Source organism: Panthera uncia, chromosome C2, assembly GCF_023721935.1.
Source record: "Panthera uncia isolate 11264 chromosome C2, Puncia_PCG_1.0, whole genome shotgun sequence".
NCBI classification, from domain to species: Eukaryota; Metazoa; Chordata; class Mammalia; order Carnivora; family Felidae; genus Panthera; species Panthera uncia.
This window is the reverse complement of record NC_064810.1, coordinates 10219336-10246954: the sequence shown is the minus strand read 5'-3', so window position 1 is coordinate 10246954 and position 27619 is coordinate 10219336. Positions and strand designations below refer to the sequence as shown.

At 49.8% G+C, this 27619-nt stretch overlaps 1 protein-coding gene across 1 annotated transcript in view; it reads left to right on the top strand.

Moving 5' to 3' along the window:
• The window catches only part of CLIC6 (chloride intracellular channel 6), a 43322-nt gene that overhangs the window by 11145 nt on the left and 4558 nt on the right, over window positions 1-27619 (top strand). The window contains exons 2-5 of the mRNA XM_049629257.1: window positions 22938-23047; window positions 23604-23729; window positions 24299-24405; window positions 24978-25159. Of these exons, the coding sequence (XP_049485214.1) occupies window positions 22938-23047; window positions 23604-23729; window positions 24299-24405; window positions 24978-25159 (525 nt within the window). The remainder of the gene's footprint in view (window positions 1-22937; window positions 23048-23603; window positions 23730-24298; window positions 24406-24977; window positions 25160-27619) is intronic.

Below are 27619 nucleotides of genomic sequence, written 5' to 3'. Positions count from 1 at the left end.
GGGATTTGGCCTCTAGACCTCAGACAGCCTGGGCTCTGCCCTTCTGCTGCAGTCTCTTGCCTTGGGAAGACTGTGCTGTGTGTAATAGACGGGTAAGTGGACGATGGTAATGTACACGCGTGGCTACCGCATCAGGTACAAAGAATTGGGTGGTCAGTTTGCAGAGTGTAAATTGGGTCATCTCAAACATTCTCAGTTAGCCGTGAATGCCTCACGCGTCACTTGGCACTCGCAGACATCGGCTTGTGTCTGAGCACAGTAATCGAACAGCTGTTCAAGCTGTGTGCATGTTGCAAATCATCTTTGGCTTTCAATTTGTATGGCAGGAGACTATAGGAAGCGGTACAGTGAAAGAACAAAACGGGGGAGATAGACGGAGGTCACTCGGTGGTGTTCAGCTGGTAGGGGGGGCCGATCTGAGGGGTCCAAGGCAGCTTCGCACACGTGTCCACTGTCCGGGCAGCATGGCCGGAAGGCGGGGCTCAGCCGGGATTGTCAAATGGAGCACCGGCAGGTGGTCCCTCCAGCTGGTGGCCTCCAGACACACAGTGAACGAGGCGGCAGGTGCACAGCCTTTTATAGCAAAAGCCACATAGCATCGCTCCCACCATATCCTGCTGGTGACCAGGTGGTCCCCAGGGGGCTGGCCAGATTCACACCCCGCTTCTCGGTGGGAGGAGGGTGAAAGAATTTGCAGTCATCTTTATGGGAATCGCGCAATCACGTGATTTCACGTGATGTCAGAGGGTGCCGAAATGCTCAGATCGTTTATTTATAGACACAGTTCTTTACTCACTTGAACTATGAAAGTGTCAGCGGTGCCTAAAAGCAACGGAGTTATTTATTTCTTTGTTTGTTTGTTTGTTTGTTTGTTTATATTCAGTGATGGACAGAGCAACCTGTCTGCAGGATTTACTACAGCAAATGTCAATGCCATATAATTACTGTAATTACAACACACGGACGAGGCGGGCCTCGAGCTGAGATCTGGGGCACTCCACGCGTCCTTTCTACAGTCATTTCTTTGTTATCTCTACGAAGCAGCCATTCATGCTTATGAAGGAGAAGGGTACCATGCCAATTAAATAGAGACTTGCCCCCACACCCCCTTTTGCTTCTGAGTGTGTGAGTCCCAAGCGGTTCTGGAGTAGCAAGAGGCTTGGGTCCCCTTTCAGAAGCTGTGCTCTCCTGCCTTTGGGCCAGCAAGACTCTCCCCCTAGAGGGCGTGGCCAGCTGCAGGGAGAGGAGAAAATCTGGACCCATTCTGCCCAAGGCGTTATCTTTTTTTTTTAATGTTTATTTTATTTTCAAGAAAGAGAGAGAGAGAGAGAGAGAGAGAACTAGTGAGGGAGGGGAGGGGGGAGCAGAGGACCTCAAGCAGGCTCTGCACTGACAGCAGACAGCCTGATGTGGGGCTCGAACTCATGAACCATGGGATGATGGCCTGAGCCTAAGTCCGGTGCTCAAGTGACTGAGCCGCCCAAGTGCCCCCAAGGCTTTATCTTTGTGTTTTTCTAACCTTCCTGGGGCCTGAAGATGCTGTGGTCCAGTAGGAAGAGCCTCATTATGCACCCCCAGCATCACCCCTTGGGTGCCCCAGGCCCACCTCTAACCATGGTGGGTGGAGGGAAAGACGAATTGGGGCAGGAAGTCGCTGTTCTCTTCCCTGAGTGGGGGCACACGAAGGGACTGATGGGGCCCTTAGGACAACAGCCAGAGGCATGTCTAAGACACTGCACATCACAGACATCACATGCTTTGAAGCCCACATAGAATAAAAGCGCTATTGGTCTGGAGATACAGGGACATGGGCTTTCTTCCTAAATGAGGGAAATTAATACCTTTTCAGTGCCTTTGGTGTCAGGGAGGCGGTGAGTTCGAAGAATCCTGGACTGACTTAATCCCCACCCCCAACTTTGTTCCCTTTGTTTGAGCCCCAGGCTGGCTGCCTTCGACGCTATTCCCATAAAAGGTCAGACTGGATGAAGTTTTGGGTTGCAGCTCAATGGTTTCTTTGTGTCGTTTAACTTTACAGAGAATTTAATGCTTAAGAAAACTCAGAGGTATTAACACATCAGATATGAGAAGGACATTTTTTTGTTAATTGCCACTTTAACCAATATATTATGACCCTGAGTCATAAGCAGCGGCAATAACATAAGATTGTCACTCTCCACATATTGACATTTGCTGTCGTAAGATCTGCACAGATGCTGCTCTGCCCATCACTGAACATAAAAAAATAACTCCGCTGCTTTTAGGCACTGCTGACATTTTCTTAAGCCAGTTCAAGCACGTAAAGAACTGGGTCTATAAATAAATGATTTGAGCATTTCCGCACATCGTGCAGTCACATCTTCAGGTGGTGGGTTAAGGATGGCTGCGAATTCTTTGGCCCTCCTTCCACTGAGAAGTGGGGTCTGATTCTCCTCCCTCTGAAGCTGGCCAGACCCTGGTGACTGCCTGGTCACCACTAGAATATGGAGGGAGTGATGCTGTGTGGCTTTTGCTATAAAAGGCTGTGCACCTTCTGCCTTGTTCACTGCCTGTCTTGAGGCCACCAGCTGGAGGGACCACCTGCCGGTGCTCCGTTTGACAATCCGGGCTGAGCCCAGCCTTCCGGCCACGCTGCCCAGACAGTAGACACGTTTGAGAAGCTGCCTTGGACCCCTCAGATCGGCCCCTCCACCAGCTGAACACCACTGAGTGACCTTTGTCAATGCCACCTGGAAAGGAAGGATCACCTAATCCAGAGCCTTGTCCAGATTCTTGACTTATGAGAGCACGAGAGATTAAAAAAAAAGCAGCCCCCTCTGTTAAGTTTGGGGTCATTTGTTCATCGGCGATAAGTAACTGGGATGTGTGGCTTATGTGTCTTCTAAGCTGGTGAAATCTGGTTGGGTCAAAAGATAGGACCATGGTGAGAGGTGTGGAGTAGTTTAAGGCAGGTCCAGGAGACACAGGAGGTTCCGTGTGGCCAGATCTTCTGTCTGCCGCGTGCATTTTTTCCCTGTGCAGTCACAGCAAGGATTGGAATATTCTCATCCATTCAAGAACGCAAACCACCAGGGTATATAAAAACGCTGCATTATTAAGCAGGCTTTCCAGAACAAGATGTTCCTTTGTTGTAATAATTCCTTGTGAGAATTTTACAAGGAAATAAGCTTTTCATGTCCGTGTAAAAGCTTCGGTTGGTATCCGGCCATATTATTAAATAAGGATTAAAAATAGCCCTGGAGTTTTTAAAGCATAATTCGTACACGAGGATAAATAGTAAGTTCCATTCTGTTCGTCCGTGTACTTCTTATGACTTGATTCCACCTACTGTGACAATGAATACGAACACGACTAAGCCTTTGGCCAGAATTTAAAGCTAAGAGCAATTTGACTCAGTGATTAAGTTATGTGGGTCAAGGGTGGCCAGCCACCTGATCCATGCAATAATACATCGATTGTTATGGCTGTTGAAAAGAATAAATACTATACATACCTGGGAACGTAGTTAGGATTAATAGGCTTTTTGAAAGGTTCAGATCTATGTTTCAAAAAGTTTTAAGACCGAAAACATATTTCTGAGGATCCAGGTATCAACGATGCATTAAATTGTTCTTAAGTTCTAAGGGTAGGAAGAGTGAGAAGCACATTTCAAAATAGAGCATATCTTTTTTGTGTGCGGACCGGAGTAAGAAACTTAATAAACATAATAGATGAATAAGGTGCAGCCAATGGGCCCATCTCTCCGCTCCACTGGGGACAGACAGCCTAAATCATTGGCTGGATGTGCCAACAAAATCAGTCTTGAGAAGCGTTATCAAGAGGGTAGGCTCGTATTTATGTAAGAAAAACAAAATACTCAATTTTCCTTTTCTAAAATAGGCTTTGCTGCACTGATGATACATTTTTCCTTTACAGGCTTACAAGAAGTGGGATGCGTGCGATTTGTGTCACATGATATGCTAGTATAACGATAAACTCTACCGACAAAGATACGAAAGCGAGGGGCTGAACGGCCTCTCTCTTCATTCCTCCTAAGTGTGGTGAAACAGAGGGTCTATCCGTTTGGTTCCCATTCTGCGAGGACCCTTCCTTCTGCAGTAGAGTTGGTTTGTTGCTGCCCCCACTGGATATCTTGTCGCACCACTAGATGGCGGAAGAGGGAAGGCGAGAGACACAGTGGGGCCGAAGGGGTGGTTTCCCGTCCAAGGAGCGTTCCCTCTCTGCCTTGCAGAAAATGTAAAAACCAGAAGCCTTCCGGATGGTCTGTACCCCACAGTAGTCATGGTGACGATACAGCTGGAATTATTGGAATCGTTGGCTTTTTGCCTGCAAGCAGCCGATAGGGCCCTTCCTACTGACCTTGGCAGTTGCCTTGGCACTGTAATCGGTGGTGATAACAGGAGCCCAGCAGGGCACGGTCTGGCTTTTCTGCTCAGCTGCCCACGGGCCCTCTTCCCTCCCAGCTGCAGGTGGCCAGCTCCCCGGCCCCACACTGCCAGGCTCCGTCCTGCACTTAACCAAGAGGTGGGGGTAGGACCCGTAAGAACTCTACTTTGCTGGCACACACTGTAGAGGAAGATGGGAGAGGGTGATGCTGAGCTGAGAAAAGCTTGTGCAGTGGGTGCAGGCAGAAAAAAGACCAGACGTCAGCAAATGGCTTGCCTTGTACCTGAGCTTCAAGAAGATTGGTTTCCCTCGGTTGAAAGGGAGACTGGAAAATAGGGACTCCACCGTTAGAGCAGGGGATATCGGATGCTGTGGCTGCCCTGGCAGAATCTCCCCAAATACAGAAATTGGGAAATGAGCCAAGAATTTAGCGCCTTGGGGACTGGCACTCTCTGTCCCATTTCTATTGGTTTTTCTCACGTTGTCTCTGTCACCCGCTTAGGGGGTTTATATATCCTTTAGAAAACTTTATCTTTCGTAGGCTCCTCCTTCCCCAATTTTGTGGTTGTTTGGGCATTTCTATAAAAGCTGTTCCGTTAGTTCTGGGCCAAGAAAATAATCTCCTGTTGTATCATTGTGTCCGTGGGAAAATCAGTCAATATATCAATTCAACTCACATCATCTTTCCCAGGAATGAAGTTTCCTTATTAAGCATGTCCTTCCCCTAAAAGGTATCAGTGAGTCACATTTCAGTAATGGATTTTTTTTAAACCGGTAGTCCAGATTTTCAGAACCACAAGCCTATGGCACACCTTATTCTGATGACTTAGGTGAATTAGCTATTCAAGGTTTGTAGAGTATTATTAAGTTCTTACTTCCTGCACCAATGGCATCTGAATCCAAATGGAAAGAGTTAAAAATCCCCTGAAATTATTCAACATATTCACCGAGAATACTGTGCGAAGTGGGTTTACGGCTCTGTATTTCTCCAACACCGTCCACTGTAGGCGGGATTTCAGAATGTTCTCGACACAGTGCGTGTCAACACTAGGTCAGGAGTAGAGTACAGCCAGCAAAACTCCAGAAGCTGACCCTACTCTGGTTGAGCCTCTCTTCTCGCCCCAATGGCACTGTCCCCTAGAGCTTGAGGATGTGTTGACAAGTCAAAAACACTGGAAGCCTGGATGCTTCTATTCACAGTGTGGTAGTGTGCTAACTATCAGTGTGTTTTGGGGATCCCTGATCCGTGGATTGACTTCTGAGTTCATTCGTTGGCTCAGCAAGCATCCCAAATTTCCTAAAAGAAAATCTTCTTTTATTATTTCATCTTTACATTTCATATTTACAATTTCATCTTTCGGAACGGGGCTTCGGGTTTTCTGGTTAAGGGCACCCAGTGTTTTGTGCCATTTCTACCCTTGTGCCTTATTTTGTTGAGTAGATCTTTATTGAACAGACTCATGGACAAGACAGTGTTAAACCAAACCCTTTTCAGCTGCCTCTTCTCTTGGCTTTAGTCGGAGCGTCCCTATGACCACGGTTCTGGGCAGTTAGTGTGGTTTGGGACAGAAATGGAATCCAGGGAACCAGAGCAGGGCTGGTTTAGATGATGCCGAAGGGTGGGCTGGACGAGCTGAGGCACCTAACCCACTTAGGGTCCCGTACCTAAGACATAGCCAGTGCCCACCCCTCCCACCCGCCCTTATTCCCCTGAATGCCCTTCTTTTTGTGTCTGTGTAGATGCCTTTATTTCAGCAACAAGTGAGAGCCCTCACAGAGGCCTGAATGTAGGGCACCGGCTCTTAATCCCATAGGACCTTTCTTTCCCATAACTCGGGGCATTTTTATAAAATTGCCTTCAGTGTGGGGTGGGGTGGGACAGCTGCCTGATGGTTCAAAGGGAGAGCAAAGGGCTCACTCTGCTGTCCCTCCCTTGCCTGAGGGAGAATTTTTCCCACACTCCCATCTCTAAAGCCCTGTCTGTCCTCCTTGCCCCTTCCAAGTGGGAGCAGGGAGAAGGGTCTCAATTTCAAAAACCAAACCTCTACTTTGGTTTCTCACCCCTCTGGTGGTCGTGGTCAGACCGATTGTGGGGAAGGAGTTGTCAATACTCAACACAACCCAACACGGGTGTGTCGCAGGGGGCTGTCCTCAGAGAAGGCCAGGTTAATTGGTGTTAGCAGAGATTTTGTTCAAGAGGGATGCTTTGCCTGTGGGGATTGGGAGGTGGGCGCAAAGAAAACCAGGGAGGGCTTCCAAGGTCTTTATGCTTCAAAGCACGTGCCTTGCACATCACCGTCTGAGTCTTATATGGTCCGATCCTTTTCTGGTTCTCGTTTCTGGTTCATTTGCTTCTACGGAAATGCTGGAACAAGGTTCTCATTTGGTGCGTTAAGGGGTGTGAGGTTCTTCCTTTTTTTTGACAACTGTCTCGAGGGGCATTGATGTCGGTGTCCCTCAGAGTTGCTCTGCACCACTCCACGAGACCCCCGGCACAGACCGGAGCACGAATGTGTCCACAACTGTCGTGCTACGTGGCCTTCTCTGTGGCTCCTGGAGATTTTTCTTTTGGCTTCCCTCCCCTAGGTTTGGTAAAAGCTTTCAGACGGTTCCATTTGTTGACTCTGACATTTCCCTGGTGCTTTTTGCTTTCCGCTTCACCTTCGACACAGCATAAAATTATGCTCCTTGTTTTCCCTCAACCCTCCGAACAGATGCCCACGTCCCGTTTGACCAGCCATCCTGCTCCCGGCTCTGCAGTCATGGGGCAAGACAAGTTTCTGCTTCCTTCTTCCTTCAGACGACCGTTCCCTTGTTTCCTGTTTCCTATAAGCAGATCATGGAGCTGCTCCTATAAACAGCAGGGGCATCCAGACTGTGGTAGGCTCCCGAGGGACAGACCTGGGGGCTGGAGCAGAGAGAGAGGCCTCTCTGATGCTGCTCAAGCTCATGGTGGGTGAGGGCAGAACACGCCTGGATATCCAGGTGCCCAGGATGAACCGCTGGTGATTGGTGGCATCCCCCAAATCACAGCCAGATTATCTTCACCTTCCCTTGTCTTCCTGAAACGGAGGGTGCTGGTCTTTTCCTGTGTCGTTATTTACCTACGGGCACCCTCGTGTGAACTCTTTCCAAGTTATTCTATACCAAAAGTCGTATTTTGTTGCCTCCTCTCTGAATTCCAGTTTCCCAAGCCCTACTTTGCCCCTCCACGTAAACCTGACATATGGCAATTCTATATTGGATTTAGGGTCATATATGACCATCTTTAGAAAACCCCAGCCTCTCCTCTTGTGTCAGCATGTCTGTCTCCACGGGGCAGATGAAGTGACTCATCACCCTGACATTGGATGGCTGTGGCCACAGGATGATTTGCAACAAATTAGGGACACCAGTTTCCCGGCCACTTACCATAACTGCCCCTTTCGAAAACAGGAGCCTCGGAATGGTTTGTTCCTGGGCCGGTTTGTGGACCACTCTGTGAAGCTGATCTCTGGCTCACTGTCCTTTTTTGAGTGAAAGGGTCAGGGTTAGGGAATCCTGAAATAGTATATGCCCCTCCTTCTCTTTTCCCAGGGGTGAGGGTGGTGAGGGTGGGGATGTTTGCCAAAAAAAGCATGTGGCACAGAAATGACTTCCTTATAATAAAGCCAGGGCGTTAGTCTCAGCCTTGGCCAGCCTGTTTGCTGTTTCTCTTGTCTGGAGAGAAGCTCGTGCCCTTGGCCTTAAGCCACAGGCCTTCCCTGTTGTGTGGGTCAGGCCAGGGCACGGAATACAAGTCTGAGGGACTAGCGATGAGGAAGTGGGGAAAGGCAACGCTTCCAGATAATTCTGTAATGTCTGAAGCCCCCAAATCTCCCCATTTAAATTGCGAACATCTACAAGTCAGTACTGCGTGTCCCTGCTCACTGACAAAGAACTTTAAAATTCGGCACATTTGCTCTCTGTGACCTAGGAACTTGTAAGGAACACACCGGGACTGCAAGGAAATGCAAAATAAAATCTAATCGTTACAATTGGGGTAGTTACCTTCCTGAGCATAGTTCCGGTAACATTTCGTCATTTTAATAAACCCTGTATCTCTGTATGTATATGTATATATGTGTGTGTGTGTGTGTGTGTGTGTGTGTGTGTATTTATATATGTGTGTGTGTGTGTGTGTGTGTGTATATAATGTGTGTATTTTGGACTCTGCCTTTGGTTTTCTTGCTTTTGAAGCTTAAAGCCAACCTTTGCTAATTTATACCTGATGGGATTTGGGGTCCCCCTGTTGATTCTTCTGTCTCCTCTCACCAATGCCAAATGATAGTCTGGTTTGAGCCCAAAGCTTGCGAAGCCTTTGGTTTCTTTCTATTTAGTCATGCGGGCTTACCTTCAGATCTCAGTGGGACAACAGGGTGGGTCAGGAAAAACGAGCAAGTTGGTGTGGCTCGGGTTTCTTATTAACCACAAAGATATAGGACAGAGTTGACTAAATTTGCACTGAAATAAAAATACCATCCCATTACACCCTTGATCTGGCCTGGGGTCCCATAGCGCCTTAGGCGATGACCTCTCTCCTCTACAAGAAGTTGTGTTTTGTGCTGGGAGCTGTTCATTTGTTTCCGATTCTTGCTGAAGTTCCAGAGCCATGCGGGGATAATCCGTCATCCCATTAGGCACAACAACTGCAGGAGAAACTGATTACCTAATGCCTAGAAATGGCTCCTACGTAGTACCCTCGGTTGCCATTTTGCAGTATACCAGATGTTTTTAAAAAAGTATTTAAATATAGTTGACATATACGTTAGTTTCAGGTGTACAACATAGCGATTCACCAAGTCTGTACGTTACGCGGTGCTCGCCACGGTAAGCGTGGTCACTATCTGTCCCCGTACCTTATTCCCTACACTGTACTTTTCATCTCTGGGACCTACTTACTTTATGGCTGGAAGTTCGTATCTCTTAATCGCCTTCATCTGTTTCGCCCACGAGTTCTCTGTATTGAAAAGTCTGGCTTTGCTTGTTTGTTTGTTCATTTGTTTCATTTTTTAGATTCTGCACATCGGTGAGATCAGGTGGCGTTCGTCTTTCTCTGTCTGACTTATTTCACTCAGCGTGATACCCTCTAGGTCCATCCATGTTGTTGCAAGTGGCAAGATCTCATTCTTTTATGGCTGACTAATATTCCATCATCGTTTCCCTAGTGACTTAATTCGAAATTGTGAGTATCCTTCATAACTCTAGCTGTGTAGTAGGGCTATGGCTGTAATAATGAATATGGCTTCTCACCAGTGCCTCGAACCTTTTGGAAGGAGATCTAAGAAGCATAACTTTATAAAGTGACATTTAACAAGACAAGAGTGTTGATCTGGTTTCGCCTCTTGAGCAAACGCTTGTAGGAAGGTGCAGAAAGGGTCACCAAAGTGGACATTTTCCTGTTGTGTATGAGGAAATGGATAGCGTCCATTTGTGGGAAGGTCAGTGGTTGCTGGGGCTGGTGCCCTCCTGGGGAAGAGAAAAGTAACCACCACCACTTATCTTAACAGTCTGTGGCTTTTTTCTAGACGATTCTCTGAGATTTAGGCTTTTGTGGAAGGCTGGTGTGGGCATTTGGGGCCAGGTGAACTCTTCTGGATGTCACAAATCATGCTGCACAGGTGAACCTTCGCCTTCTACCTGAAAGAGTAACCACAAAGCTTCTGATCTCTGCCATAATTTGCAATTTTTTTCTAATGTTTATTTTATTTTGAGAGAGAGAGAGAGAGGCAGAGAGAGAGCACAATGAGTGGGGGAAGGGCAGAAAGAGAGAGAGAGAGAGAGAGAGAGAGGGTGAGAGAGCATTCCAAGCAGGCTCCACACCGTCAGCGCAGGGCCTGACGCGGGGCTCGATCTCACGAACCGTGAGGTCACGACCTGAGACAAAGCCAAGAGTCGGATGCTTAACAGAAGGAGCCACCCAGGCATCTTTGAAATATTAAAAGGAAAGCATCCTAAAATCCGCATTCATCCTAAACTCTGTCTCACAAGAATTCTCTCCATGACCCTTAAGATACTTCTGATCAATTGGCTAGTTCAGAATTCTACCGAATGCCTAGTCCCCTTCCCTGTCCTGGTCAATAGAGCTTTCATATGTTGGTCATTGAAACCAACTGGTGTCTCTGAGGCCCTAGACTTTCTTCTCTGTAAATAGTCCTAGGCCTTTGTCTTCCTTAAAACTTATAGACATGACAAAGAAAAATAAAGACAAAGCAAATACCTTTTTTGTTTTTCAGGAAGCTACCTGTTTCTAAAGGCTTTTGCAAAAGAGCTACAGAAATCTGAGCAAATTGAGAAAAGCTGGATCAGGAGACTGCTAGAGATAATTAGAATTTTTTTGTTTTTCATTCTGCTCTCCTACCCACTGTACTTCCTCCCTCCTCTCTGCATTGTTCTTCAGTGAGAATCTAGAAATACGTTACAAATCATAAATGGTTGTTTTCCTAACATGAGCGAAGCACACACAATTTTGCTGCTGATCTCAAGTCTGGATGCCTTTTTAAAAGCCATACCGTTCAGCTCCCAACTGTGTTTGGGGCCTGGCTGTCGCAGTGCCTAGGACAGAAAGACAGTGCCCTCTTTGGTGGTGGTTTTAATGTGGGGTCTAAGAGGGAACTCAAGGGTAGGGAGACCAGTGCATCCTAGTTTATCCAGGACTTTGCTGTTTTTTTCTTTTAATAATTTTTAAGATGTTTTATTTATTATTTTTTTTGAGGGAGAGAGAGAGAGAGAGCATAAGCAGGGGGAGGGCAGAGAGTGAGAGGGGGAACAGAGGACCTGAAGTGGGCTCCAAGCTCTGCACTGACAGGCTGACAGCGGTGAGCCCGATGTGGGACTTGAACTCACGAACCACCAGATCACGACCTGAGCTGAAGTTGGATACTCAATCGACGGAGCCGCCCGGATGCCCCAGGACTTTACCGGTTTTAAAATAAAAAAATCCAGGTAGCCGGAAAACCCTGAGCGTCTGGCAGATCAGGAAGGTTAAGTCCCCTACAGGAGCTAAAAACTAACCTGTGACATTGTCCATCAGCACCTAGTTAGGGATGGATGGCGGGCACGTCTGAATGTGGAGGTGGACAGTCCTAATGTGCCTCTTAAGACCACGAGGGGGCGCCATCAGCCTCCTAAAGTTCCACAGCGTGATGTTACAGGGGGCTTTTGAAAAGGCAGGTCCTAAAATCCGATGCGGGGCTCAAACTCATGACCTGAGCTGAAGTCAGCTGCTCAACTGACTGAGCCACCCAGGTGCTCCCAGGGCATGCATTTCTGATAGCCTTAACCCAGCTCCATTTTCTGTCCCGACCACAGTTTGTCCCTTGCATTTCTACTGTGCATTTTCTTCTTCTTATGGATTCCCTTGAACCACCCCCAATGCTTACTGAAAGGAGATGGGGTAAAACTAACAGGCAGACCTTTACTCTGAGGAAAGACTTTGCTGGAGCTCCACTTAAACAGAGGCCAGTGTCCAGAGTGGGTAGCCGAGGACGAACTCTAGCCAACTCGCGGCGGGGGGGTGGGGTGGGGGGTGGGGGGTGGAGAGCTCAGATCCTGCTGTGTGGCCTTGGGCAAGTTACTGTACCTCTCTGAGTCTTAGTTTTCTCACCTGTCAATGGAGATAGTAATAGGACCTATGTCTAATAGGCTCGCAGTCAGGCTCTACATCTAATAGGCTCGAAGTCAGGCTCTACATCTAATGGGCTTGCACTGAGTTAATCCGAGTCAAGTGTTTCGAACAGTGACTGGTAGAGCGTAACTTGACGTTAGTTGTTACCAACAGCATCTTTGCTTTGCAACACAGCCACTCTGTTCGTGATGCCACTGGGAAAAGATTTGCAATCTGTGATCGTCTTCAGGACTCAGGCGAGTTGTTTTGAGAAAACGCATTCAATTATGTGTCTTCTTTTGAGATGGAGAGGTGGGACAGAAATTCTCAGGTAACACTTCCTGGCAGTGCTGATCTGGCCAGTCTAAATCCCAGGAGACAGACACTCCAGCGCGCCGGACTTTGTCCCCAGGGGCTTCTGACTTCGGGGAGACTGGGGCGATTTCCCTGCTTGATGGAGGTTCTTACTTTTCCTTCTAATCCCAGGGGTTCTATGGAGGATGAGAGAGAAATGGTGGCCTTTGTCGAGAGCGATGCAGGGATTTGCAGATGAGGAGATCCTGGTTTCTGGCCCGTTTCTGTGGTACCGCTCAGTCTAGAATATTCCTCACGCCCAGAGGTGGGCCGTTCGGGGGGGGGGGGTTTGCCCCGCGAACCCCAGCGCTGATTTTAAACTGCTTCTCTTTCCCAAAGGTGCCCTAACAGCTGGGAGGGGAAAGCCTGCTCCTAGAGTAGCGGGCTCTGCAGAACTTGGTGAGTTGGCCAGGCTCGTGGTAGTTCCCGCCTCCTCCCCCCACCCTTGCAGGCCTCAGCCCCTGTTTATCTGTTCACTCTTCCAAGGACCTTATAGTTGCAAGATTTCAAGGTATCAGCTACCTAATCTGAGCGGTTGATTACATCAACCTCTGCTGATGTTCTGCCTAGGGAGGAGCAAAGCCCTGCCTCTAGACAATCTGTGAGGACATTTATAATGTTGTTCCTCCCCCTAAAAAAAAAAAAAGGTTCTCATCTGGGCACAGAGTATGGTGACCAGCTGTTCCAGCCCGCCTAGGGCTTGGAGGCGGGGGTGGGGGGGGTGTGTGTGTGATGGTGCTGAATTTCCAGTTTGAAAATCAGGGCAGTCCTGGGGACACCAGGAGGAGTTTGTGACCCAGAGATCGTCATTTTGGGTGGGTGGGGAAGGGAGCCCCGTGACAGGCAGTCTGGGGGGAGATGCTTGAGGACAGAGGAGGCTGGCTGCGCTGCTGGCCCCGTGGGTGGGTGTTCTCGGGGAGAAGGAGTGGTTTCGCTGTCTTTAAAGGAACTGCAGGGGATGAGGAGTTTGCTAGAACTTCGGAGGACAGTGGCCGTTTGGCTCCACCATGCGAGTTTTTGTGGTTTTTTTTTTTTTTAGTGTTTCTGGGGGGAGGGGGGATTGGGGGGGGGGCGGGGAGAGGGGGGCAGAGGATCCAAAGCGGGCTCCGTGCTGAAGCAGAGGTGAGTTTTTATGAAGTGCCTTCCACAGGCCTGGCTCTATGCTGTGGACGCTGGCGGGGGAGTAGGCAGAACAGGAACAGTGTCACAGACACTGCAAGGGGCCAGTCAACCACCTGTTGTGCTCAGGAGGCTGACAGGGTCCGCCGGAAGGAATGCAAACCCACAGGAAGCAATCGGTAAATAATCTGGTGCTCAGCCGGGCAGAACTGACTCCCCTGGGAGCGGAATTCAGCAGAGGGCCAAAGAAATGCCCAGCAGAGAGTCAGAGAAAGGGAGTCCCTACCTGTGGGGAGGCAGGAGCAGGTGGACAAAAGGTATTGTGGGAGGGTGACATGGGATAATTAAGAACACGGCAGTTGGCCAGAGAGAGAACGGCATTTGAGGAGAGTGATTAGCTTGACTGGCATGTTAGACAGTGGAAAGTGCCAGCCTTGAACTCAAAACAGCCAGTTATTTCACCAGTAAAATGGGTGTATTCGGGAATGGCAGAGGGATTGCGATTTGGGACATGCAAGCTATGGCAAAACCTCGGGTGAGTCTGGAGAACAAAGGAAAGGAACACTAGGTTAGAGAGAAAGAGGAGGGACTTGCGAGGGACTGCTTTGAGCGAAATTCTATTGGAGAAAAGTGAGAGTTCTGGGCGGTGACGGTTTCTCATTGGCTGAGTTGTGGCAGTCTCTCATTGGCTGAGTTGTGGCAGTTTCTCATTGGTTGGGCTGTTGCTGGGTCGAGAGAAAATCTTCTCCTGCTGAGTTAGTAAAGCTGGCTTCTTTTGAGAGGGACAGAGAGAGAGAGGGAGAGAGAGAATCCCAAGCAGGCTCCACAGGATCAGTGCAGAGCCTGATGTAGGGCTCGAACTCATGAACCTTGAGGTCATGACCCGAGCCTAAATCAAGAGTTGATGCTTACCGGACTGAGCCACCCAGGCTCCCTGGCATGAGAACTTTAAGGTTTCTTTTATTCAGGTTCACAAAAGGAGAAGAAAGAAGGAAGGAGGGAAGGGGCAACCGATGATGGAAAGTTTCAGTTTGTCAGGCATTGTTCTCTGTAACATGTAATTAATTCTCACCCAACCTGAAGAGGTAGGTACTGTTATCCTTACATTGTAAATGAAGACCGAGCTGCAAGAGGTTGGGTACTTTGCCTTGGTCACACTGCTGGGAGAGCACTGTAATGTGAATTTGCATTTGAACAACATTCCAGCAGCGTGATCTAAGATCTAAGGAAAATGGCATCTTGTCTGGGTGGTTCTGGAGATAGAAAAGATCAGAGGGGCTAGGATCCTTAGGCTGACAGACCAGCAGGAGACTGCTGCAGGAATTTGGGTGGGAGGCTCTGAGACCAAGGCAGGAGTGATTGCAAAGGAGGAGCCATCGCTGTGCTGGGGGACAGACTGGTGTTCAGATAAAGGGTAGGAAAGACTGGGTTTCCATCTTGAGGACCGGGAAAGACGTTTGGGACCATTGCCTGGATCCAGTTTGGGAGAATAAGAGAAATCTTTGTTCACCTGATCTTGTCTATGTCTTAGGGCAAGTGACTTAGCCTCTCTGAGCCTCAGTTTCCTCCATCTGAAAAACGGGAGTAGTAAGTAGGCATCTTACAGGAGTTTGAGAGGATTCAATCCGATAATGGCTGTAAATGGTTTAGAACCATATTTAAAATCGGAGCAGGTGTTCAACGAGTATTTGCTCTTACCAGTTTTGAAAAAACGTCTGATTTTGGAAGACGTTTCCTTCAAAAACATTCTCGTTCGACAAGGAAGTGATAGGCTCATTTGTTTCTCTCCTACTTGGTTGTAATAATTTTTCTTCATTTGATCTGCAGCTCTAGCGTGTGGGACTTCAAATCCCGGTGGGGATTCTTCCACAGTGTGGAATTCACTCTCTCCCGGTGACAGTGGATGAAAGACAGCTGGCAGTGCTCTCGTTTCCTTAGTGCCAACTGCAAAAGTCAGAAAGGAGATCGGCTTTAGCTGTTACAAGCAGAGACCTTTGGTGTCGTTTCTAGAAAAGACTGTTCCCTTGGGCTTGTCGGCCCTGCCCTCGGTCAGGGCGAGCACAGCTCTCCAGATGTTCTTTCCTCTGGACCTTTCCCCAAGAGGTAACTCCCCAAGACATGCATGCCAGCCCTTTTGCATCCTGGCTGAAGATGTGTTTGCTTTTGCAATTAAGAAAACGACCTCAGTTGTTAATTTTCACTTGGAATACATAGAGGAGGCGTTACTTTTGGAGGGAAAAATATCTGTGGCTTTTTAAGGACTTTTCATGCCTATACAGTTTGGCATGAAAATCACACTAATTGAGCCTTGTTAAAAAGTTCCCTAAATTCCATAATTGTCTGTTCTGATGCGCCCCAGTTTGGAGGAGTAATAATGCTGATGCTGCAGATGATAATGACAATAATAGCCGCCTTTATTGGTGCCCGGGAGACCCGAGTGTATCACGCCAAGATCCTGCAAGGCATAGGCGTCCTTATCCCCGTTTTTAAAATGGAGAAACTGAGGCTCAGGGAGAACACATGAATTGCCCAAGGTCACACGGCCAGGGAGTGGGTCACAGCGGCTCTCCCTGGCTCCAAGGTCTGCTGCACTCATTCCCCTTGGCCATACTGCCTCAAAATAGAAACTTCCACTATCAGACAAATGGAAAGAACTACACAGTTTTTTGTCTTTTGTTTGTTCGTTTGTTTGTTTTGTAATTGACGGGAGTATTCAAATCAGAAAGTCTCAGATCTATTTAAATAATACATTTTAGGTCAAACCGTTAGATCAAGAGCCTTGGGAAAGACTTTACAGCGTAGCTCAGGCCCTCCCTCCCTCTCTCCTACCCCCTCACCCCCTCTCCCCCAACCTCCCTGCCTCCAGCCCCCTTCTGTTCTCTTCCCTCCCCTTAGCTGTCCCTCTTCATGGGTAATGTCATAGTAGGAAGGATTGGGAGCTTCTGGAAGGGAAAAGTTCAGAAAAGTTGGCTCAGAAAAAAGTGAGCGGGGAGGGGCTGGGAGGCACTTTCTGAAGCCGACCAGGCTGCAGGTGTACGGGAGCGACTGGACTCAGCACCCCCCTGCCCCCCGCCCCAGTCATTTTCTAGTGTTTACTGCATGTCAGGAACTCTGTCGGGGAGTGAGGATGGGTCTCTGACTCCACACACCCCCCTTTTCAAGGATTAGAGCGATCCTAGTCCCCCCCCCCCTTCCCCGACTTCCAAATGGGAGCAGGAAAAGACCCAGTGGGACACCTGATTTTGTACCATTTCCCACAAGGCTTTCTCCCTGGGAGGGGACAGTGTCCCCAGCCCTCCAAATGGCAGGCCTCGGTGCAGACAGGGTGGGCATAGGCTGGGTGGCACGGGGAGCAGTCACCCACTCCCACGGTTGGTGCTTCTGGCTCTTTCTCTCTGGCGATGCCGTGTCCGGCCTTCCGCTGGGGTCAGCTGCCACCAGAGGAGAGTCCCCGCCCATCCCTTCGACCACACTGTTCTTCTCAGAGGATCAGGTGGCTGCCCACGGCCTCCCACTCCCACTCTGCCTTCTGACCCCTGCCTCCTCTGGTCAGCTACTGTTTGTGTTCCGCCGAAGTTCCTCCGGAACGCTGGAAACAGAACAGCCCGTCATTACTCACTGCTTTTCTCCAAATCCCTGTGACGGAGCCCCATGAGCCGTTCGCCCCCAAATCCCTCCTGGTTTCCTGCAGGGACTGGCATACCTCCCTGCACACAGGATGCTCATCCTGCCCTCTTTGGTCGAAAGCCGGCCGTCAGAACAGGGACAATTAGAATATTACTGATTTAATCCCTCTTCCTCTACCTTCTCCCTGTTCGCCCCAAGTGTCTTTCATTACATTTGGGTAGAGTAGGGAAAGTGCTTACTCTACAGAAGGTGTTTAACGTTTAGGTCCACATAGAATTTTCTAGAAAGAAGGTAGAGCCAGGGGTGGCCGGCTGGCTCAGTCAGTGGAGCATGCGACTCTTGATCTCAGGGTGGTGAGTTTGAGCCCCGTGCTGGGTGTAGAGATTGCTTAAAACTCAAACGAAATCTCAAAAAAAAAAAAAAAAAAAAAAAAAAGGAAGCTAGAGCCAAATAGAGAATCAAGGTAGTGGGTGTGTGGCCTGCTCTGGAGGAAAGGAGAGGGCGGGTGCTGAGGAGCTACTAACAATACCTTGAAGGGGTGTCACCCCCGTGTCAGGTCTGGACCAGGATGCCAGGAGTCCATTTGGTCCCTTAAAGGCGGTGGCCGGGCAGGAGTCACTTTAGTGGAAGGTGGGGGTGGGGAGGGTGTCCCTTACATGCAACCCCAATGCAACACCAGAGAGGTCATTTGCTGGAAGCAAAAAGCAGTGGAAGGAAATTTGAAACAAACAAACAAAAATGTCTTTATTCCCCACAGATTCTGAACGTGCACAGGGTACGTGGGAGAGGTTCTAATTTGAAGAGGCCTGAGGTGAGGAGGGATTTTGAGCGTCATCTAGACCCTTCCGCCTCAAGCCCGGAGGGGCTCTGTGCCAGGGAGGCGGGCGCAGGCCAGGACCCGCAGAATTACAGAAATTCTCAAGGCCGCAGGAACTTCTCGGCACGTGTCAGCGGCATTAATGTCTTCCTTTCGAGAATTCCCATCACAGGTGCTCGGGAAAGTCGCGTTTGAAAGACAGATGTGCCATCCTGGGTTGTCCGGGTGCCTGGGTCTTCCCTGGAAACAAGACACTCCAATCTCTCAAGCTGCTTCACCTGATTTTTATCAGAAACATATACGTACAAGAATTTCCCCCTGCGGGCCGAGAAACCCTGCTGAGACATTTTTTTTTTTTGCCCAGAGTGTAATTAGCCCAAGAGAATGATCAGCAACGGAAAATAGAACTTTAGACCGTAACACGTCCCAATTACGGTGACCGTCACTTATTCACTCCTACCGTACGAGGATTTATCCCATCATCGCGTCTGGTTAATGAACATGACCAAGACGACCCAGGGCTCCTCCCAGTGTTGCTCAATCCCGGGCTGTGAAGATGGCCTGTCTCCGCCTTGATTTTGGCTGGCGCGTCCCAGCACTGAAGCACATTAAAGTAATCAAGCCAGGCAGCAAGGCATCTTGGGAACTCCCACCACGTTCCCGTGACCCCCTTCATTTACGACAGACCGAGACAGGGAAGTGTTTTCAGAGCCATTTAAGATGAGACGCCCCTGCCTATGTAAATCCTGTGTTGGCAGCTGGCTGATTCTCTAGAACAATTGGCAGCTTCCAGTTCACTAGCCGTGCTGGCTTGTGACAGTCCTGTTTGGAGGTCACACGGGGGTGGTGGGGGGGGCAGAGTGCACTTGTGGCTTTCCTCACTGCCTTCCAAGCTCTGGGCCCCGTGGCCTGCAGGCCACTGCCCCCCCCTCCCCGCCCCCCCCAGCCACATGTTTCTCTTAAGTTTGTGCAGTTCTAGAAAGGAACCTGTTACCAGGTTTCTGTGTGTGCAGAGCTAGGTGACAAAGGCAGGTTTTACTTTTTTTTTTTTTGGATGTTTTAATTTTATTTGAGAGAGAGAGAGAGAGAGAGAGAGAGAATATGAGTGGGGGAGGGGCAGAGAGAGAGGGAGACACAGAATCCGAAACAGGCTCCAGGCTCTGAGCCATCAGCACAGAGCCCGACTCGGGGCTCGAACTCATGGACCGCGAGATCATGACCTGAGCCGAAGTCCGACGCTCAGCCGACCGAGCCACCCAGGCGCCCCAGGTTTTACTGTTAAAGAATGTATTATCGCTTCTGATCCCTTTACTCTTCCTGAAGAAGGAGGTGGCCGGAAGGACAATTTCGGGGGGGGGGAGGAAACGCCGACCTGAGCTGGGGACAATGGAGAGACGGAGCTAGGCAGAGACCCGGGCGATGGAATTCTGCCGCGGCAGAAGGCAGCCTGGTGCAGACCGGCCTGTTCCCAGACTTGGAGTTCTTTGTCAAGGTGAGCTGCGTCCACGCACCAGTGACGGCAGAGACGCACGGGCTCAGCAGGGATTTTGCCGCATTCAGGATGAGTTATAACAGGATCTCCGAGGTTAGAGAGACAAGGGAGAGAGAGAAAGGAGACGGTTACCCCACTCCACAGAACTTATCTTAGACTTTACTGTGCTTACTGTAACCACTATAAAAATAAGAGGTTTAGAAGCTGCCAGCGAGTCAGGACTGGCCAAAATATGTGGCTCTGTGTCCTTGTGATTTCATGTCCCCGCCCCCCCCCCGTTGGCTTGATTCTGCCCAAACCTGCAGTGGTGAAGAAAGAAAGCGCCATGATTTAAGAGGTCCTTGCAGCGAGCCGCTGGGGGTTTATGTAACTCAGCTCTGCTCGCTCGTCTTGCTCCAGAACAGAGTGAGGAGGGGCTGGGTTGGCCTTCAAAATGGCCTTGGTCGGGGGGGGGGGGCACCCTGAGGCAGGGAAGGCGGTCCAGCAGGGTGCTGTTTCAGGGCCCACCTGCTGGGGACTTGCAATGACCACTCGATGGGGGTGTCCTGACCGGCCACCTCACCACCCCTCCAGCTCCCGAAGCTTCAGGCTCCAGGTAGGGGAGCCCCAGCCTCTTTTCCCTCATAGGTGGACAGGCCAGCACATGCCCAGAGGGGGAGGGAGAGTGCAGGGGGTGGACAGGTGTGAAGAGAGTGCTTGGAGTTTAGGGGACTCTGAATTCAGTGCCCTGAGTCTGTTGGTGCCGTTTTACGGGCACGATGTCCGCCTTCATGGATCCCTGGCCACCAGCATGACATCATCTTGGGCGAGCTTGTTAGAAATTCATATTTTCCCAGGCCCCAGGCAAGACTTACTGACTCCAACCCTCTGCAATTTTTTTTAATTAATATTTTTGCTTAAAAAAAATAACTATTGAAGTAACGCATGCAGTCAAGTAACCCTATGTTAAGGCTCCGCCACGTGAAATCAAAGAGAAGGAAATCTTGCCGTTTGCAACAACGCGGATGGAACTGGAAAGTATTCTGCTCAGTGAAATTAGCCAGAGAAAGACAGATATCATGTAACTTCACTCATGTGTGGAATTTAAGATACAAAACAGACAAACAGAATGGAAGGGAAGCAAAAATAACATAAAAACAGGGAGGGGGACAAAGCATAAGAGACTCTTAAATACAGAGAACCAACTGAGGGTTGCTGGAGGGGTTGTGGGTGGAGGGATGGGCCAAATGGGTAAGGAGCATTAAGCAGGGCATTTGTTGGGATGAGCACTGGGTTTTACGTGTAAGGGATGAATCATTGGATTTTACTCCTGAAATCGTTATCGCACCATATGCTAACTAACTTGGAGGTAAATTAAAAAAAGAAAAAGAAAACGAGACTCTGCCACTTCAATACACCCATGTAGCCACCACCGCCTTCGAGATGCAGGACATTTCCGGCACTGCGAAGTCGCCCTCCTATCCCTCCCAGATGAGAGTCCCCTCCAGGGACAGCCGCTCTTCTCACTCCCGTCATCTAGAGAAGCTTGCCTGTGTCTGAGCTCCTTTGAGTCGGCTTTCTTCCTCTCAACACTATGTATATGGGATTCATTCACATTGTTGCTTATACTAATGGCTGAATTTTCCCCGTTGTGATGTAGCGTCCTATTGTACGAATATACTACAGCTTATCTACAACGAATGGATAAGTTGTAGTATACAGATATTTTTTAGTATTTCTGTCTTTTATTTTTTTCTGTGCTTTTTAAAAAGTATTTCTGTCTTTTATTTACTTATGAATGTTTATTTATTTTTGAGAGAGAGAGAGAGAGAGACAGAGTGTGAGCGGGGGAGGGGCAGAGAGAGAGGGAGACGCAGAATCGGAAACAGGCTCCGGGCTCCAAGCTGTCAGCACAGAGCCTGACTCGGGGCCCGAACTCACGGACTTCGGGATCGTGACCTGAGCCGCAGGCAGACGCTTAACCGACTGAGCCACCCAGGCGCCCTTACTCGTTCTACTCTTGATGGCATCTGGCCTGTTTTCAGGTTTTGGCTGTTCTACCAAAGCTGCTAAGAACATTCCTGTGAGTCTCTCGTGCCCATCAGTACTCGGCTCCGTTGGGAGTAGAATCGCTGGGTCGTCGCGTTTACGCTTACTTAACGTTGGGAGATTAGTGCCAAACACTTCTCCAAGGTAGTTGTGCTGTTTGCACTCTGGGCAGCAGTGAATGGCGGGTCAGTTGCTCTGCACCCTTGTCCACACTTGGTGGCGTCAGACCTTTCCATTTTGGCCGTTCCCATTTTGGCCATTTGTGTGGCCCCGTCCCTCCGTGGCTTTGCTTTGCGTCGCTCTGTTGCCTAAACATGTTAGGAACATTTTCATGTGCTTATTGGCCCGTTTGGGTTTCGTCTTTGGTAATGGGGCCGATCTTTGATTGAAAATTGGGGGTCTCTTCCCCTCTTGATTTCTCGGGACATGTGGTTATTAGCAACCCCTCCGGGTGACTTAAGCACCCCACCTCTCCGAAGGTACGGTCTTCTCGCGTCTCCCTTTCCCTTTCTTCAGTCCCCGGGCCAGCAGCTCACTTCCTGCCTCGAATCCTCCTGGGATGCAGGTTGCAGGCACAGTGCGGTCTCCTCTACCTTCTCTTAATGCGTGTGCAGGGATGGGCCTCTTGGTTTGACCGTGGCTGTGTCACCGAGGTCTGGCTGGGTGCAGTGCTTGCGGTCTGGAGATGTGAGGAGTACAGCGAAGCCACCTCCTTGCCTTTTCCAGCAGGATTTTGTTAGCGCCACGAGCTGGTCAGGGACGTGCGGCCTGGTGGGGAAAGATGGCAAGAGACAGAAGGGTTTTGGACCTTCCTTTGTTGGCCTTGCTTCTAGCCCTCCGTTTCCCAGGGCTTGGGTAGCCGGGCGTCTCCTCTGTCTTCTCCAACCCCCGTGCCTTCCTTCTCGGCCACGAGCCCACGAGGAGGAGGACGTGCGTTCCGGACATGTCTGCCTGTGTGTGGGAGAGGCCTGTGTGGGTGTGACCTGCTCTGGGTCACCGGGGAGCGGCCGCCCCACCCTCAACACCTTCTCAGTATGAATGCTTCCCATGTTTCTGCCACCCCATGAGCCAGAGGAGGGGACATCAAGGTGTGACAGTGTCCAGGAGGGATGGTGTCTCGGGGGGAGAGTCTGCTGGCGTGTTTCCAAGCTGGAGCATCCTGGAAAGAGCACGTCTTTCCTTTGCACCTTTGGTGACAAGGAGAGTTCCCGCCTGCCTGTCCTTCCCTGTGGGAACCGTGCTGCTCAGAGGCCCAGTGTGACAGGAAGGGGTGAGCGGCGGGAAGGAAGAAGGAAATGCTCCGTGAAGCCTGTTCGACTTCACCCCGAGGGGGTGGCCGACTGGCTCAGAGGCTGAGTGAAATGGCCCCGAAAGGGTAGTGGCAGTGTCGTGACCACCAACGCAAGTTTGTAACGGGTTTGAGCCATGCCTTGCGGAATGTGGCACTTAGAATTGTGAGCCTCGCTCTGATAACGATTTCTTTTCCCACCTAGGCTGGCTACGATGGCGAGAGTATTGGGAATTGCCCCTTTTCCCAGCGCCTTTTCATGATTCTCTGGCTAAAGGGCGTTATATTCAACGTGACCACAGTGGACCTGAAGAGGTAAGAGGAGGTTTCCACGTTGTTGAGACTGGCCCTGCCACGTCCCTTCCCCCCCCCGCCCCCGCGCACGTCTTCCCACCCACTCACACCCCACGCCCCCGTAACCCCCACACACGCCCCGCACTCACACACTCCTAGAGCCCACAGGCGACATCGCGGGGAGTCCATCCACGTCGGGGCCCCGAACTGAAGCCCGGGTGTGGGCTCGTCAGTAATTACAGGACCCGCTCAGACATAACCAGGGAGGAGTTGGGGGCACCGTTAAGGAACCTGCTCCCCAAGCTCCTGGTCAGCTGAGCACCTCTCCAAAGCCCGTGTGAGCAGCTCTCCTGTGACCCACGGGGGAGAGTTGGCTTTCTTACCTCTGCGCCCAGACAAGAGCCACGCTTTCACTGTCGGTAGGACGTCTTGGGAACCCATGGTCTCCCTTGAACTTCTCAAGGGCTGCTCCTCGTAAACCGGGGAGGACGCGGCTAGGCTTTGGGGGAACGAATTCAAACCTTGGCGACCGTTCACAAAAGCTGCCGCTCCCCTCCCCCCCCTCCCCCCCCACCAGGAAACCCGCAGACCTCCAGAACCTAGCCCCTGGAACAAACCCTCCCTTTATGACTTTTGATGGTGAAGTCAAGACGGATGTGAATAAGATCGAGGAGTTCTTAGAGGAGAAATTAGCTCCCCCGAGGTAGGCCTCATAAAACCAGCATTCACCATCTGATCGTCCCTTTGGCCCTTCGCAGACAAGCCTGAAACTCGTGGCTTCGTGTATTTGGTTTTCTGCGGCCGTGGTACGTCCGTCCTTCCTTAGCCGTGCCGCGGTGTGCCTCAGAACACGCAGCAAGAGAGGAAGCCTCGGGCGACGGTGGCCCGGGTCTCTCTGCTTCGTTTGCACCTGCGGTGGGGCAATTAGGGTTTGGCAGCAGGAAGCGGGGAGGAGGCGGGCCGATGTCGCACGGGTTGGCCACTTCTTAGGTCTGCGGCTGGGAGGGGAAGGAGTGCACGTTAGCGTGTGCTGTCGCGGGGCGCCGGATCTAGAAGGAATCTTCTAGCGCAGTTGGAGGTGCCGGGTGGGCGGCTGTGTCCCGGGAGAACAGCAAAGGCCTTCTCCCCGGACTGCGCTGCTGCCACACCTTGCACACAAAGAGATTAGAAAACCATCCGAGGGGGAAGGTTTTTCACTTTTATATCCACTCAGAGAAAGACATGTTTGCCGCCCCCTGTTATCTGTGCTATTCCAATTCTGAATTTTTCAAGGTACCCTAAGCTGGGGACCCAACACCCTGAATCTAACTCTGCAGGAAATGACGTGTTTGCCAAATTCTCGGCATTTATAAAAAACACCAAGAAGGATGCCAACGAGAGTGAGTACCTGCCGTCTACCTGTTCAATGCTCTCCACCTGGGGTGCCCCCCGGCCTCTGGTGTGGCTTCTTCTAAGGTCCTGGGAATTCTGACTGATTTCCCTGGGGGTAGGGACCTGTGTCTAGAAATCAGGAAAAAGCACCTTCGATGTAGAATCTGCAGGTGCGTTTCAAGAGGTCAAATGCTTCCCCTGGAGGTTGGGAGCCCAGAAAACAATCAGTTTAGGGGCAAAGAATCACCGCCAGGAATTCCCCTGCCGGACCCCGGGAATCCGTTTCAATGAAGCTTCTGTTACTGCTTACCTCATTATGGGCCTCCCATAAAAAGTTTTGGATAAACGGATGAGTTCTAGAAGGAGCAGTGTTGTGTAGACAGCAGAAGTATCTTCCAGGGAGGAGTGAGTCCTTTATTCAGATCTTAGAAGTCCACATCCTTCCCTCCCAATTCCCCAGTGCGGCCCAGCCACGTGTCGGGAGGGAGAGGAGATCAACTCCTCGTTTCATGTCGAGAGAAAGGTAACCCTAACTCATATGGCTGGCTTATCTTGGTCATTTCTGGCCTTTCTGTTTTAGTTTATGAAAAGAACCTGTTAAAGGCTTTGAAGAAGCTGGATGATTACTTGAATAGCCCTCTGCCTGATGAAATAGATGCCTACAGCACTGAGGATGTTGTTGTTTCTGGAAGGAAGTTCCTGGATGGGGATGAGCTCACGTTAGCCGACTGTAACCTCTTACCCAAGCTCCACATTATAAAGGTTTGACGTTCCTCCTACTGTAGCTGCTGAACACGCGAATGGGGCCTTATTTTATTTCGGCCAGACATTGAAACAATCTAAAAAGCAGACTCCTGAATTAAAGAGTCCGTTGGTTTCTGTTTGAGGTGGTCAGATCCCAGACGTCAGATACATGGATATTCTCAGATATGCTTTAGGTAGTCTCAAGAAACTTCTGGGAAGTTGGGCCCCACCCCTCCATCCTCACTGCTTCTCATTTCAAGTCTTCTCCCCACATCCTAAAGAAAAGTTACACGAGGGCAACTTGAGGGCAACATTGATTATACCTGGCGTTTAATGCTCGAGGTTTGGAGACAATGCATGGAATCTGGGAGCACTGCAGTGTGAATTCAGTTGTTGGTGATAGAAACAGTTCTGTCGGGGGATGGCAGAGATGTGTCTTCTCAGCTCTTAATATCACCCCCCTACAGCTAGGGAGCAGCTCCTTGGCCGGGCCTCTGCCAGATTTGGCATCCAGTCTTGCCAGATAGTTGAAGAGGAAATTAGCGTTGTGGGTCATATATGTTAGGGTTTAAAGTCTCCCTAGACCAGTGGTTCTCCACCACTAGTAGGCATAAGAATTATTTGGGGAGCTTTCTAGAATTGCAAATCCCCCAGTCCAGCCTCTGGTCTACTAAATCAGAACTTCTAGGGGTGACCCGGAGATTCCAAAGTAGATGGCCCTACACCCGGCCTCTGGAGTTATGGTGGTCTCTAAGTAGTGCCCCCAGCCTTCAGGTCTCATCAGTTGTTATTATCATTATCGCCACTGCAATGTTCTTGACCCTCAGTAGCCTCAGAGGCCCCAGGAAGAAACCCAAGCCTTGTTCTGGGGCATCTTGATGATTAAAATCCCCTCAAGTTCAAACCTGGGTCCTCGGTATAAAGATGGGGGAGATGGGCAAGAGGGGGATACGAGTCAAGGACCCTGTAATTTAATAACTCATGTAATTGCCAGTTAGAAACCCACAAATGAGGATCACATAATCTGTGGTGCTGATGCTCCTGTAGGCTACCAGCTGCCCCTGGTTGTCTTGCCTTTCCTTCCTGTATTTCTTCTTCCTTCCTGATTCCTTTCCCAACTCTTGTCCCATTTCTCTTCCTTCTTCTCTCTTCCTTGTGGGGCTTGAGGGATACCAACTTGAAATCCCAGCCTTGAAGACATGGCTGAGCCCTCAAGTGAATGTTTTCTTCAATAGCTTTGCCAGGTCCCCAGCATCTAAAATGTAATGAAAGCATCTCAACTCGTCAAAACCTCCTCTGTTTGGGAGCCAGTTTCCAACCAGATATTTACATAGTCGTGTTTTGGTTTAGTCCCTTTAGCGAACGTGTTGTAGTCATTGCCATGACCAGTGTGGTCTCACAGCAGTACGTGGAGGTTGGGGGAAGCAGGAGAGATGCTCTGACCGTCCAGCTCTGATTCCCACTTGTTCATCTCCTATGAGGAAAGAGGATTTTAGATTTCAGTAGAACGAAAAGGGGGTAAACTTGAGAGTCAAATAAAACAGTCCATGGCTCCAATATTTGACTGAGAGCCAAATCTTCCAAAGCCATTGGACATCCAAAATACCAAAATAGCTTAATAATCTTTCAGGATGGAATACCTTCTGAAAGGAAATGAGACTCCGTCTAAAAGAATGTATGATAAAAGATGAGAGAGTAAAGGAATTTTTCATCTATTCTCCTTCTTAAAACCCAACACAAGCAATAGGAAAAAACAGAAAAAAGCTTCGTCTTTCATAAAACTGGAATAGGACAGGATACCAGTTCAGAGACTAAGAAACGTTGTCCGGTGTGAGGTGTCACAGGGCTGAGGCAGGTTTCTATCTTTCGTGAAGTTCAGATTTCTCTAAAAGTAAATAGTACAGTCTTGAAATGCCCAACCCAGACTTCTTTGAGGACCGGGGCCATGAGAAGAGAAGCAGGAAACAGCCCCACGCAGATCATTTTCCATCTGAGGTCTCCGGGGAGGCAGAGTTGAAGGAGGAACCGTACAGAGGCACCATATTTGCGTCCTGCCGTCCATCCCCTAATCTGAAGGAACAGGGAGAGGAGATGGAGAGAAGGAATGTGCTTTTGGCTGCTGAGCAGAGGAAAGAAACATTCCTGGAACCCGTCAAGAGAGGGACTGTAAATTTCCTGAGCTTTCTTTTTAGCCGTGGTGACCTCCTGCCTAATCTGAGGGCCTCGGAGTGGAGGGTGTCCTAACTCTAACCTTGACTCTGACCTTGACCCTAACCCTAATTTGTCTGTGGAGCAGCGCATAGAGCAGTGTTTGGTGAGAGAGTGTTTGAGGGTAAACATCCAAATTGGTCTTCCAGCTACCCTGTCTCACTCTCTTTGCCCTCCACAGTATTTTTAAGAAGTGATAACTCCGGGGGCGCCAGGATGGCTCAGTTGGTTGAGCAGCCGACTTCGGCTCAGGTCACGATCTCGAGGTCC